At 35.5% G+C, this 12,844-nt stretch overlaps 1 protein-coding gene across 1 annotated transcript; it reads right to left on the bottom strand.

Annotated features, from left to right (window-relative positions):
- Positions 1 to 7,750: 7,750 nt before the first annotated feature.
- Positions 7,751 to 11,306, bottom strand: LOC110038667 (histone-lysine N-methyltransferase, H3 lysine-9 specific SUVH6-like). The gene has a single exon (XM_020743563.1). It carries the CDS (start codon positions 11,065 to 11,067, stop codon positions 7,762 to 7,764), a length of 3,306 nt encoding a protein of 1,101 aa, XP_020599222.1. The 5' UTR covers positions 11,068 to 11,306; the 3' UTR covers positions 7,751 to 7,761.
- Between the last annotated feature and the right edge of the window lie 1,538 nt (positions 11,307 to 12,844).

Below are 12,844 nucleotides of genomic sequence, written 5' to 3'. Positions count from 1 at the left end.
CGCCGGGAAAAAAAAAAGAAAAAAGAAAAATCAATGAAGCATATTTTGTTGCTCTCTTGGCATATATATAATAAATGCACAGGTAATAAACATTTCTAATATAAAACTGTAGAAAAAACATGGGAAGTAACCCTCACATAATTCTTATTATCAATCGTCAACCATAAAACTACATATAAAGGAAAATTAGTCCCTCCTAATTTATAATCTTATCAAATATATCTAGCCTAAATATGGAAAGGAAACAATTCTAAAATAAAGAAATAGGAAGAGAATAAAAACTAATGAAGGAGTTTCTCAAATTATCTCCAATTAATCCAATCATCACTCTTTGAATGGTCGGTCTAGGTAGGGGTGTAAACGAGCCGAACACGAGCGAGCCATCGTGTTCGGCTCCGTTTTATTTTGAGCTCAAAAAGTCTGTTCGTGTTCGGCTCGTTTGCTTAACGAGTCGAACACGAGCTGTTCACGAACAAAGAGTCCTTTTAACAATCTTAATCATGTAATCATAAGACAATAAGGGTTTGAGCAAGATTTAAAAAATTATTATTTATATTAAAACAGCATTTGAATCTAATTTGATAATTTTTATTCTATTTTCTTAATCAATATTTTAATTGGTTATAAATCTTTGTAGCCTTGTAGTCAATTAGATTTTCTTAAAATACTACTTAATATATAAACTTGATGAGTAGTATTTCGAGCCAAAACAAGCCAAAACGAGCCAAACACGAACGAACACATCTTAGTTCGTGTTCGGCTCGTTAACTTATCGAACGAAATTAACGAGTCGAACACGAGCTGTTTGCAAACGAGCCGTTTTGACAGCCCTAGGTCTAGGCCTACCATAGAAAAAAGGTCGATCCTCCTAAATTTCCACACTCCCCCTCAAACTCGATATTAGATGCTATGGAGACCAAGCTTGGGATTAAACTCTGAGAAGTTGCTTAAAGGAAAAGCTTAGGTAAAGGCATCAGCAGCTTGGTGTTTCGGGATGTAGCTTAGCAGTATAATTTCACCATTAACCTTTTTAGAAATAAAGTGTCTGTCACAATTTCAATATGTTTGGTCCAGTCAAGATGCATAGATTCTTGGTAATATTGATAACCGCTTGACCATCAAAAAATAATTCTATAGGCCTATTAGTGGTTTACCACAATTCTCTCAACAACATATGAATACAGATACCTTCATAGATTGTCAGCCAAGTGTTATGTACACTGATCATGCGCTAGTTTTGAGATAACAATTTGTTTCTTGCTTCTCCACATGACCAAATTTCACCATACAGAAGAGTAATAAACTGTGGTGGATCTTCAGTCAGTGAGTTCCTTAGCCCAAATTGCATCAGTGTAGACTTCTACCTCTCTATTTTTGATTCTATCAAAAATTAATCCATAACCAAAAGTCTTCTTTAAAAACCTCAAAATCTTGTAAACAATCTCCAAATGCTCTTAATTTGGTTATTCATACGTTAACCCATAATACTGACTGAGTATGTCATATCTGGCCTAGTAATGTGACATGAATGTTAATTTTCCTTTCAATCTTTGATATATTCCCTTATCAACAAATATATTTTCTCTTCTTTCAGACTGCTTGTTGCGATCCATTGGAGTATCAACCAGTTTTGCATCATCATCAAATGCCTCCTTTAACAAATCTATGATGTATTTACTCTGTGATATAACAATGCCCTTGGTGGACCTTGCTACCTTCATACCTAGGAAATATCTCATGCTTCCTACGTCATTGATTTCAAATTTAACGGCAAGCACTTCTTTGATTTTAAGAATTTTCTTTTCATCATCACCAGTAAGAATAATATAATCCAAATATACTATCAGAGTATAAATCTTACCACGCCGAGTGTATTTTATGAAAAATGTATGATCAGCTTGACCTTGAGAATATTCATTAGATCTCATAGTCAAACATTTCAAATAATGCCATTGGTGCTTGCTTAAGACTATAAATAGACCTTCTGAACATACATACTAGGTGTTTGTTAGAATTATTCTCTAAGTACCGGTGATATCTTCGTATACAATTTTTCTGTGGGATCCCTATTCAAAAAATGCATTTTTTATGTCCAATTGATGTCGCACGACTCCTTATTAGCAGATAATGAGAGAACTTTGTTAGTGTTTAGTTTGGCAACTGGTGCGATGGTATCCTAATAACCAATCTCAAAGGCTTAAATGAAACCTTTTTGCAACTAGTCAAACTTTGAATCTCTGAATACCACCATCAACATTGTACTTGATGTTGAATACACATTTGCATCCAACTGGCCTCTCATCATGAGAAAGTTTAGTAAGAATTCATGTGTCATTATGCTTAAGTGTTTGTATCTCTTCTTCAACAGTTTTTGTCCATTCTAAATTTTAAAAGCTTCATGAATATTTTTAGAAATATGTACAGTATTAAGGTTAGATACAAAAATTTTGTAGGGTGAAAATAGCTTTCATAGTTAAATACTCCTGAATTGGTGGATATTTAGTACAGCCTCCTTGTCATCAACACTAGAAGATAAAGGAGATAACTTAGACTCCTCACCCAAATTTTCAGTTGAGTTTGGACTCGAGTTTTGGCTTGAGTAGTAACGTCTTTGCAAGTTGTCTTCTACCTGCTCAAGGTTCCTCCTTGTGCACACATCAAGTTCTTTGTTATAAACTTCAAGTTGGGTTGGTTGGACTAGAATATGTTCATGAAGTGGTGTTTGGGAAATAGAAGGGTTTTTAGTGGAAGAGGGGCAAGTTGTGAGGCCGTGTAGGTGTCATTAAGTACATCCCAAAATTAAAGTTCATTTGCACTCTCCTCCTGAACATCAGATTTAGGATAGTATAATTGATTTTAAAAAAATTTGACAATAATGGAGTTATATTTTTTAGTAATAAGTGAGTAGTACTTACAGTGTTTTTTGATATCCAAAAAAAAATACGCTTGATGGATTTAGGGTCAAGTTTTGTGTGATTTGGGGAATGAATGTAATGAAAAATACACGCCAAAGAAGTTTAAGTGGTGCAGTAAAAGTGAAAGCTCTGATGTGGAGATAGTTATCCATCAAGGCATGTAGTTTTGTTTTAAAATGAAGTATCAGCTAGGCAATCGATTGATAAGATATGTTACAGTAAAAGCTACTTCACCCAATAAAATATTTTAGAACTAAATGGCAAATCATAATTGAGCAAGATATCTCAAAAAGATGTACGATCTTTCTCCAGCCATCTTATTTTGTAATGGGATCTCAAAACATGAACTCACATTAATGAGTTCATTTTTTGAAAGGTGGAATCCAAAGTATTCTTTCGTATTAGTAGTTTTGAGGATCTAAATTTTGCATTAGAATTGAATTTTAATCATGTCATAGAAGGATTAAAAGATTTGAGTAATTTGAGATTTTTTATTTAATAGGAATACCCAAGTGATTTTAGTGTGATTGTCAATGAATTATACAAACTATCTAGCCCCACTTAGAATCTTTACTATAAAAGATCCCCAAATATCATTTTAGATAATAGAAATATAATATGAGGGTTTGTACAGGATCATGGGATAAACATTTTAGTATTAGGATGACCCAATACAAACCCTCACATTATTTTACAAGTTGACAAATCTCACATTGATAAACATTTTGACAAGTTGAAAAATCTCACATTAATAAGTACTAGATTTTTAATGACAAACAAATAAGGATACAACTTTACAATTCAATTAAAATTAGGATGACCAAAGTGACAATACTATAACATGTCTTGTTTTTCAACAAACACAGACTCGACAAGCTCAAAAACTTGAGGAAAAGATGGAGGTGGGACCACTTGTGTGTTCAGAGAGAGATTTTTCATAGCAGGTATTAACCTTGATGCATTTTAACGCAGCTAATCATCTTCCCCGAATCTACCACCTAAAATTCATAAGAATTTCCAATGAATTAAGTTATACATTTCATATCATGAATAAGTTTAATGATTGAAATTAAATTACAGTTCAATTTTAGAGCATATAAAACAGAAGAGTAATATCCTGAGATAGTTTCATATCTCCTTTTCCAAAAAAATTTTTGTGTTCCATTTGCACGCCTGATACATCTAGATATAGAAGCCTCTTGATAGTTGACTAGAGCACTGATGTCTCCAGAAATATGATTAGAAGCTTCTGAATTTATGATCAAAGGTCTAAAACTTCTACTACTGGCAAGATTAAAGAATGAGATATTACCTTTGCGAGTCAAGAGACTTTTGTGCTGTTGTGAATTACCAAAAAAAGAATTTTTTTAGTACATCAAGCTTTTCCTTGGTGAATCGGTTAATTAAACCTTCGGATGTGGTAGCAAAATTAGTCATTCTTTCTAGATATTTCCTTCCATGTCCATGCTTCCAATCTACACGTATTCCATGGAGTTTCTAGCATGTCTAGGTGCCCAATTTTCTTATAATAGTCACGTGGAACAAATCTTCCAGACTTCAAGTCATGAGGAAAATTATTAGAGTACAGAGCTGAGCTTTCAAAACTTTGTGAACTACCGTTTTCAGTCATCATAAGCTTCTTTCTACTCTCTTTTCTTCTAACTTCAGTAAACGCTTCTTGGGTAGATCAAATAAGTTTTATCACATGATCCTCACTCTAACTTCATCTAATTCCTTATTCCCACTAGGAATTTGATATTTCTCTTCTTCTTTGATAAATTTATACATCACGGAATTATGTGGATATTTCCACACATGTATTAAACATATCCAATTGTAGCCAACACTTTGTCAAGGTGTTAAATATTTTGTGACAGTTAACTCTCCTAGACGAAGATCATGTGGTTTGGTTTCAGTCTCAAACAACTATGCAGCATTCTCAGTGTTGGAATAAATTTCTCTTGCAGCCTCAAAAATTTCTTTAGTTGCTTTGTAGAGCAAGAAATGTTCTCCTACTTCAGTGGTCACTGAGTTTACTAGCCAAGACATAATCATATAGTATTGAACCATGTGGGATGGTTAGGATCATCAAGCACTGAAACTGCGCCTTCTCTCTTGAGAAGTTCCTATTTTCTTTTTCCACAAATGTACATAAACAAGGATTGTGACTGTTGAAGAAAATTATGATCATTGAATTTATGATTTATGATAGAGGAAGAGAGTTCAAGAGTTGTTTGGCTAAAATTTCTGGTGATATAGAACTAACCTCCAAATTAAAATTAGACGTATCCATTCCATACTTGGTCATAACCCTATACATGTTTAGTGATTGTTGTTTGCTTCAGGGATGGAGTCCAACGGCCATAATAAGGATCAGAGGAAGGCCTGCACGCTGGCTGGAGGGATTCGAAGGCTGTAGGAGGACTTTGGGTGATGGTCGGTTGTTGGGATGCTCCGACAGCTATAAGAGCGAGTGAATCAACAGAATGCTCAGATATGTTGGGGCCAAATGTGCAGAGAAGAAGCTGGAAGTGAGGAGATGAGCCCTAAGGTCTTTTTTTATCTCGTTTGTGAGGAGACAAAGTAGTGATGTCATGGAAGATTCAAAGACGAGATGACTAGTGTTTGTCGATGAAAGCTCTAAAGATCTTCACTGGGTTTTGCGGCTAGTGCATATGAGAGAGATAGAAATGGAGATGTCACTGGAGAAAGAGATGTCAAAGATAATGTCTGAGATAGAGAACAAAGAAACCGCTGAAGGTGACGAGAATCGAAGCATTGTTGGAGAGGCAGTCGAGAAGAAGAGAACACCTCGATACGAGACATGGAGAGACCACGCACTCTTCGACCTCAAAGATGAGCAGCAGTTGCGACAAAGAATGACGATGAAGGAGAATTCTAATGTCACGGCTCTGATACCATGTAGAAGAAACATGGGAGAGAACCCTCACATAACTCCTATTACCAATCTTCGACTATAAGGCTACACATACATAGGAAACTAGTCCTAACTTATAATCTTATCAAATATATCTAGCCAAAACATGAAAAAAAAAATATCTCTGAAATAAACATAAATTGAAAGAGAAAAAAAATTAATCAAGCAGTTTCCCAAATTATCACCAATTAATCCCTCCATCACTCCTGGGCCCACCATGGAAAGGAGGTCAATCATCCAAGATTTCACAGAAACAAATCAACACTCCAACAATGTGATTTTTGGCAACCTATGTTCAAAACATGTTGCTTTCATTCCCTTCTAGTGATCATAATTTTGAACATACTCTTTAATCTTAACAGAACACTTTTCTATAATCATTTATAATCCATGTATTCTTCAGGATATCATTAAAACATAGTACAATATCTCCCATGATAATTCAAATATTAATAACTACCTTATCTAGTAAGGAAACTCATCTTTAGGCATATTCTTCAATATAACTCAATTTCATTCTTTCACACAAATCTGTAAAATATTTCATAGTACATTTTACTCAATTTGCTTTAGAAAAATATTTTTCAATAAAGCTCACATCTCATTAATGCTCATAATGATATTTTTCACCTTCTCGTGATGCATTCATCTCTTTTACGTTTCCTTTTTCAATCTTGATATATCAAACCTCAGCAAAATCACATATCACTTGTCCCTTGTCTCGTCTACAATTCATAAATTTCTTCCTCCAGCAAATTGCCTAACATAAAAACCACAAGATTTACAGCTTAAAATTGACTCGCTACCTTTTTTGTAAGTTTGCTGCCATACTTACTATTAGTGCATGTTTTAATTAAAAAAAATATATTTTGAAAATCCATTGGCTTGCAGAAAGAGACAAAAATAGAATGAACAAAACCTTCAAACTAGCTCTGCACTTTAAAACATAGCTAGATAGAAACTAAAAATAGAATAATTTTGTTGGGTTATGGTCATGCAGGACAAACGTAATCTGCTAAATGATTTAATCAATTTTAAAGGAGTCGTGTATCCACACAAGTTAATTTAGTTAAATCAAATACATGTGTTTTAAGACACTAAGAATGAATGCTTAATGGCATAAATAGAAACATATGTAGAACATGATTGATCAACAAACAAATTTATTGAAAATTAATGAATTTAAGTGCAAAAGTGGCTTTCAAAATGTAGACAAAACTCAATAGCCATTATTTTCTAGTAAGTCTAGAACCAAAATTTGGAAAGAAAATGGATAAAAAAGTAGTATTTAACATGACTAAATCAGAGCCTAAATGAAGAAGTTTACATGTTTCTATGTTTTCAATTATCGAAGTCGTCATTGAAAATAATTTTAAGTTAGGAAAATATTGGCAAAGTAATAAAAAGAAGCTAACAGTATAAATTTCAAAATCTCAAAGTGTCATTAGAAAATTGTTAAAAAATTGTTCGCCAAATTAGCACATAAACTACCAAGCAAACAATAGTAAAACATAATATTTGAGTAGTTGCTCGAAAAAATAGTACTAAAAAAATGCTTCTATCTCATAACTCCACAGAACACCGGACTAAGGAGAAACCTACCGGAGCATGCAAATGAAGAGACAAGAAGTTATAGATGAACGTTAATTTAAAATGCCTTTCACAAGAACAGTAGGGCATCAAATTCCTTAATAGATTTTATCGAAAAAAAGCATAAGGCAGTCAAGGGGGGCACATGAAAAATTAAGGACTTGCCTTCAGCTTCACCATGAAGTTGTCTGGATTAAGAAAATTCTAAACTGTAACAAATACATGGAAATTGCACCCCTGAATCTGACGCCAGAAGCAATGATGAAGGGACTATTTGTGGGCCTTCAATACCAGGATGAAAAGACAGGTACTTTAATATTAGTAAAGCCTGCCACAACATTCAGAAGAGCCACAATAGCAAGCCTTCTGCTTTATGTTTCCCTCAGAATCACGGACTTGGTCTAATGTATAGTTATAGTGATATGTCAGTTCTTGTAATGGCGGAATATTATCAGCAGCAAAAAACATGATGTGAGGCATCCGCTTGTCATCATGGTCATAGAGAACATTCTGTGCGTAAAGGTTAGGAGAACAGCTATGATTAATAAATCGCCCTACATTTCCATATTCTGCTGCGTCAATAGTAAAACCTACACTTTCCACAGTATCACATTCAGCACTAGATTGCAGTCCTGGTATAAGATTGGGAAGGTCCTCCCATAAAGAGTGATCATCATAATTATGACCAATGTCAAAGAGATACTCATCATTGGTTCTCAGTTCAGCATCGCCATCTTCAAGCAACTCTCCTACATACTCACATATAAAAGTACCTGATGTAATGGATTTCAAGGATCTGACCCCCCATCCTCTTCCTCTGGTCTTGAAGATCTCTAGTTGCATTCTAATACCACGTTGACTAACCCTGTTGTGGCATGACAGAGAACATTTACAAGAAGGACCACACTCATAAATGAGCGGCTTTGCTTGAACTATAGCACCATTGAAGTTAAATGGAATTTCCCCACCATTTTTAACAGCACAAGCACACTTTTCAGAATCTGAGCAACCATCAGTACAATCGCAGCCCCTGGGAGGTGCTTTGGCATAATACGAAGGGTAAATGCTTTTGGTAATATACTTAAAAGATACTGGCAGTTCATTGTCAATTGTGTTAACCACAGCAATAGGCATTTTCTCTTTTCCTTGAGATATATCTTTAACACAGAGACCTTCACGGACCTTCAACTTTGCAGACCTTCTTAGTTCTTTAAGAGCAAGCTCTGGTTGCCCAGCCATTCTTCTCAACTGGAACTTGAAGACATTAAATCCATGATTGCCTACCTCTTGCCAATATGACTCCACTTGATAAAGCCCATCATAAGTGAATGTTGAGAATAGCTTGCCCTTCGTATCATGAGAATCACTTCCTTTCTCTTTGAAACCATGAATCACCCTCACAGGCGTCCGAGTACCTATACTGTTCTTCAATGACAGATTACCACGCTCAAGTTTTTGATCACCAAGCTGTTTATCTCCTCCAGCTACAGAAGTTCCTCCTGAACCAGAATATATCAGGACATCTGAACTGTTCATATCATCCTGATATCCACCAGAAGCCACTATGCTAGTCGCCAGTAGCATGCCACTTTTATTCGTAAAATCTATACCACCTTGAAATGGACGGTGAAGACCAACTATTGAGAGCTCTACCCTAAAATGGAATTCATCACCAATTTCAACTCCAGGAACATTTCCTATTATTGGTTCACCACTGTTCACCCACTCGCCATTATCTTTAAGTATTGATGCAGCTGGCAGATCAATCCGTTTAATTTTACCTAACTGTTTTGTCCTAGACTCCTCTCCTTGCAAGAGTTTCCTGCATATAAGCTGAAAAAGTCGCAAAACCCTCTTAACTTTATGCCTTGCCACAATTTCTGCATTAGCACCACCTTTCTGACATGATTCAGGAGGAACAAATGGGGTCATGGTGATACTCAGTTCATTGTTTTCTTCCAGCATACTATCATCATCAACATTAAGGCATTTGTTCTTCTTTTTGTATGAAAAAATGTCATTTGAAGCACAGTTCTTGTCAACAGATCTCTTCTCCTTCGTAATTTTGCTCTTTGGAACAATAAAATCAGAACTTACTGCACAACGTTTCTTTGGATTCCTCCATGGACAATTTTGTGCAGCCATCAGAGCCTGAATAATCACCCTCTCGCCAGTAGCAGTTAAAGAACCGTCACTTTTACCTGGAGTGTAGTCTTTGTAGGGAATCATTTCTGTCAATTTCCTCTTCTTACTATTATCTTGGTTAATCTCATTTTCCTTTCGTATAGCCTTTTCATCCTTTCGCTTATTTCCAGATTGTGGTTTAGCAATGAAATGTGACGGAATAGTAGCATTTGCTTTAGTTTGAATGTTCTTGACAGCTTGATCAACTGTGCAGGCTTCTAGTGTTTTTTCAGAACTTGAGCCAACAAAGAATTCATTTAATCCACTTTTCATTAATGATTTCCCATACAATCCACTCTGTAATGAAGATTTCATCTGAACATGACCAGTAGCACCTTGAACTCTAATGTTCTTGTCAGAATTAGATCGAACCAGAACACTTTTATCAAACCTAGTTTCTTTCCCCTTAATTGCTTCAGAACTTTTTCTGTCAGCAACCACAACTTTTTCAGAAGATGAAAGATTCACAAATCTGTCATTTGCTCTTGACTGATTCATCTTTGACTTCTCACGATTGAAGCTATTTTCAACACCTGAAACTTTTGGAGAGACATCTATCAGTATTGATTGCTTCTCCCGAGGCATGCTTTCAACTGCATGTAAAAGATTTTTACTAGCTGCAACCAATGCAGAACTTTCAGCCATTTCTTGCTGCTGTAAAATAGGCTTCTTCTCCCCATAAAAGGTTTTGGATTTTGGAGAACTAATTTTCTTGCTTGCTTCATTTCTCTCCCCCCCAACCAAACTCTTATCATTCAGGGTAGGAGCGGCAAGAACAGGCTGATTATTATCTTCCCTGATACTGCCAGAATTTGGCCCGCATCCATGAGGAAATTGACGAATTGCCGACGCTTTCCTCCTCCTTGGAGGACCATACATCTTCGAATAGCAGTGTCTATCATGAAACCTAAGTGGGTCTGCGCTCTCTTCCATTACCTGTAGCACTTCCAGTTTCAACTTCTTGGGATCGCTCACTATTTTGTTTTCTGGTGCATGTTTATCCTCGTTTTCCTGCTGCACTTCCAATTTCACGGTCTTGGGTTCAGGCTCCACATTTTTTTCCAAAACATCGACGCTCTCCATTACCTGTTGCACTTCAAGTTTCGTGATCTGTGCGTTGTTTCCCAGTACCACAGCTGTCGAACTCACTGTTCGCTCCGTCATTTCGGGAATCAAAGCCTCCACCGAGCAAGGAACATTCAATGGCTCCTCCAAAGCCAGTGAAGAAAGAGCAGTTTCCTTCGCAACATTGGAAGCCGCTAAAAACGTATCCGCGTGGGCTACCTTACCATTCTCCAATCTCACAGGAAAAGAAGTCTCTTCCACAGACTTTGGGCGCAATTTGCCTGCATTAGGACCACAGCCATGGGGAAACTGGCGGACGGCGGAGACTTTTCGCGGTCTGTACTTCGACGTTGTTTCGGGTGACACCTGGAACATCTTATTGATAGGACTGGAGTCACTCTTCTGGGAGGGAGGGGGAGAGAATTCTAAACCCTAGAAAATAAAACGAATTGCTGTGGCAAAAAGAAGAAATGATCTGATGGAAGTTGGAACGTAGAGAAGAAGGAAATGATCTGATGGAGGTTGGAACGTAGATCGATGGCAGGTAGATTTCCTAGGGTTTTTAGCAGGTCCAAGGCAATTATGTTGCAGTAGAGTGTCGAGGTTTGCAGTACAGAAACAGCGCCCTTCATGATTTTTAATAATTATATTAAAAAAAATTGTCTATTCTTTCTCTCTCTTTTGAACCACATAAAAATATACTCATTATATATTTAAAAAATATATGATAAAAAATACAATTCAAATTAAAATGCCTGTTACTTTTTATCAGGTATCATTCATTTATAGTCTACCTCAAATGAAATTACTTTAAAGCATTTGGTATAAGATTTGATTCATGTTCAAACTTTTTTTAAATAGTATTGAATAAGATTTGAACAATATTCCAATACTATTCAAAATAGAGTTTGAGAAAAGACATAACTCTATTTGAACAACATTTGAGCTTTATTTGATCATATTTTAATGTAGTTCATGGTGGCAAATATAATAGAATGAATTATTTTAACGAAGTAAGTATGGCTAATGCAATAGAGTAAGGATAATCACAACAATCATAAAAGTAAATTATATCATAGATAAAAATTAATGTAATTCTAAAGATAAAACAAATAGCCATAATAAAAGAAGGTACTTTTCAATAAGTAGTCATATTTAATCCTAAGAAATTCTTAAACATATAAAACGATTTTTCAATTTCCAAAAAAACTTACAAAATTAAGGGTTTGTTTGGGCCAGCTGCAATTTATTGAATAATCTGCTGATAAGTTAGGTGCGGTGGTTATTACAAATTTTTATTTTTTAGAAAAGTCAAATCGCAACAAGAAAGTTGTCACCGCGCGCATAAGCTGCCAAAATGCAGTTTACCTGAACAGGTCATGTGTGTTTTCAAAACGCCACCGCATCAAATAAGCTGCCCCAAACGGACTCTAAGGGTTTATTTGGGGTGTTACAGCTTTTAAAATGGTTGTTAAGAAGTTGTGGTAAAGACAACAACTTCTTAGAAAGCTCATTTGGGAATTATAAATATACATTTTTTTTTCCAAAAAATCAAGCAACAACCTTCTTACGGTCACCGCACTTTAACTGATCAAGTTGAAATAAAAAACTTACAAACATAGAAATTTCTAGAAAGTAGTTCCTCAAACGAAGCCGTGATGATGGTCTGAAATGCAAAGCTAGAAGAAAGATGTCCTAAATAGATTCTAAGTTCCCATAAAAAATAAGGTCTTTTCTTATGCTGACCGGTGAAAATATAATTAATAATGCTGTTAATATTTTTACGAGAAAAATATTACGTTTCAACCCATTGGAGAACAACTTTTTTTGTACATAGCTAGTCTTTTTCAGACTTCATGAATATGCTAGATAGAAATGGATGAATTATTTAAAAAATATGCTACATTTTTCCTATAGAATCTCTCGCTGCACATTATTTTCATAAACAATTTTTCAAACCTAAATTTGAGAAAAAATTGTATTACTAATCTAATTTCACATGATTTGAAAACTTCCATGATGTTAACATGATTTACGGGTCCGTTTGGGGCAGCTTATAAGTGTGGGCGGCGTTTTCAAAACGCCGCCATACCGTTTGGTTCGCGCTTTTCGCCAGCTTATCCGAAACTGCGTTTGGGTTTTTACACTAAAC

Source organism: Phalaenopsis equestris, unplaced genomic scaffold (assembly GCF_001263595.1).
Source record: "Phalaenopsis equestris unplaced genomic scaffold, ASM126359v1 Scaffold233437, whole genome shotgun sequence".
Lineage (NCBI taxonomy): Eukaryota > Viridiplantae > Streptophyta > Magnoliopsida > Asparagales > Orchidaceae > Phalaenopsis > Phalaenopsis equestris.
The sequence above is the reverse complement of the archived record's forward strand: the minus strand, read 5'-3'. Positions and strand labels throughout refer to the sequence as shown.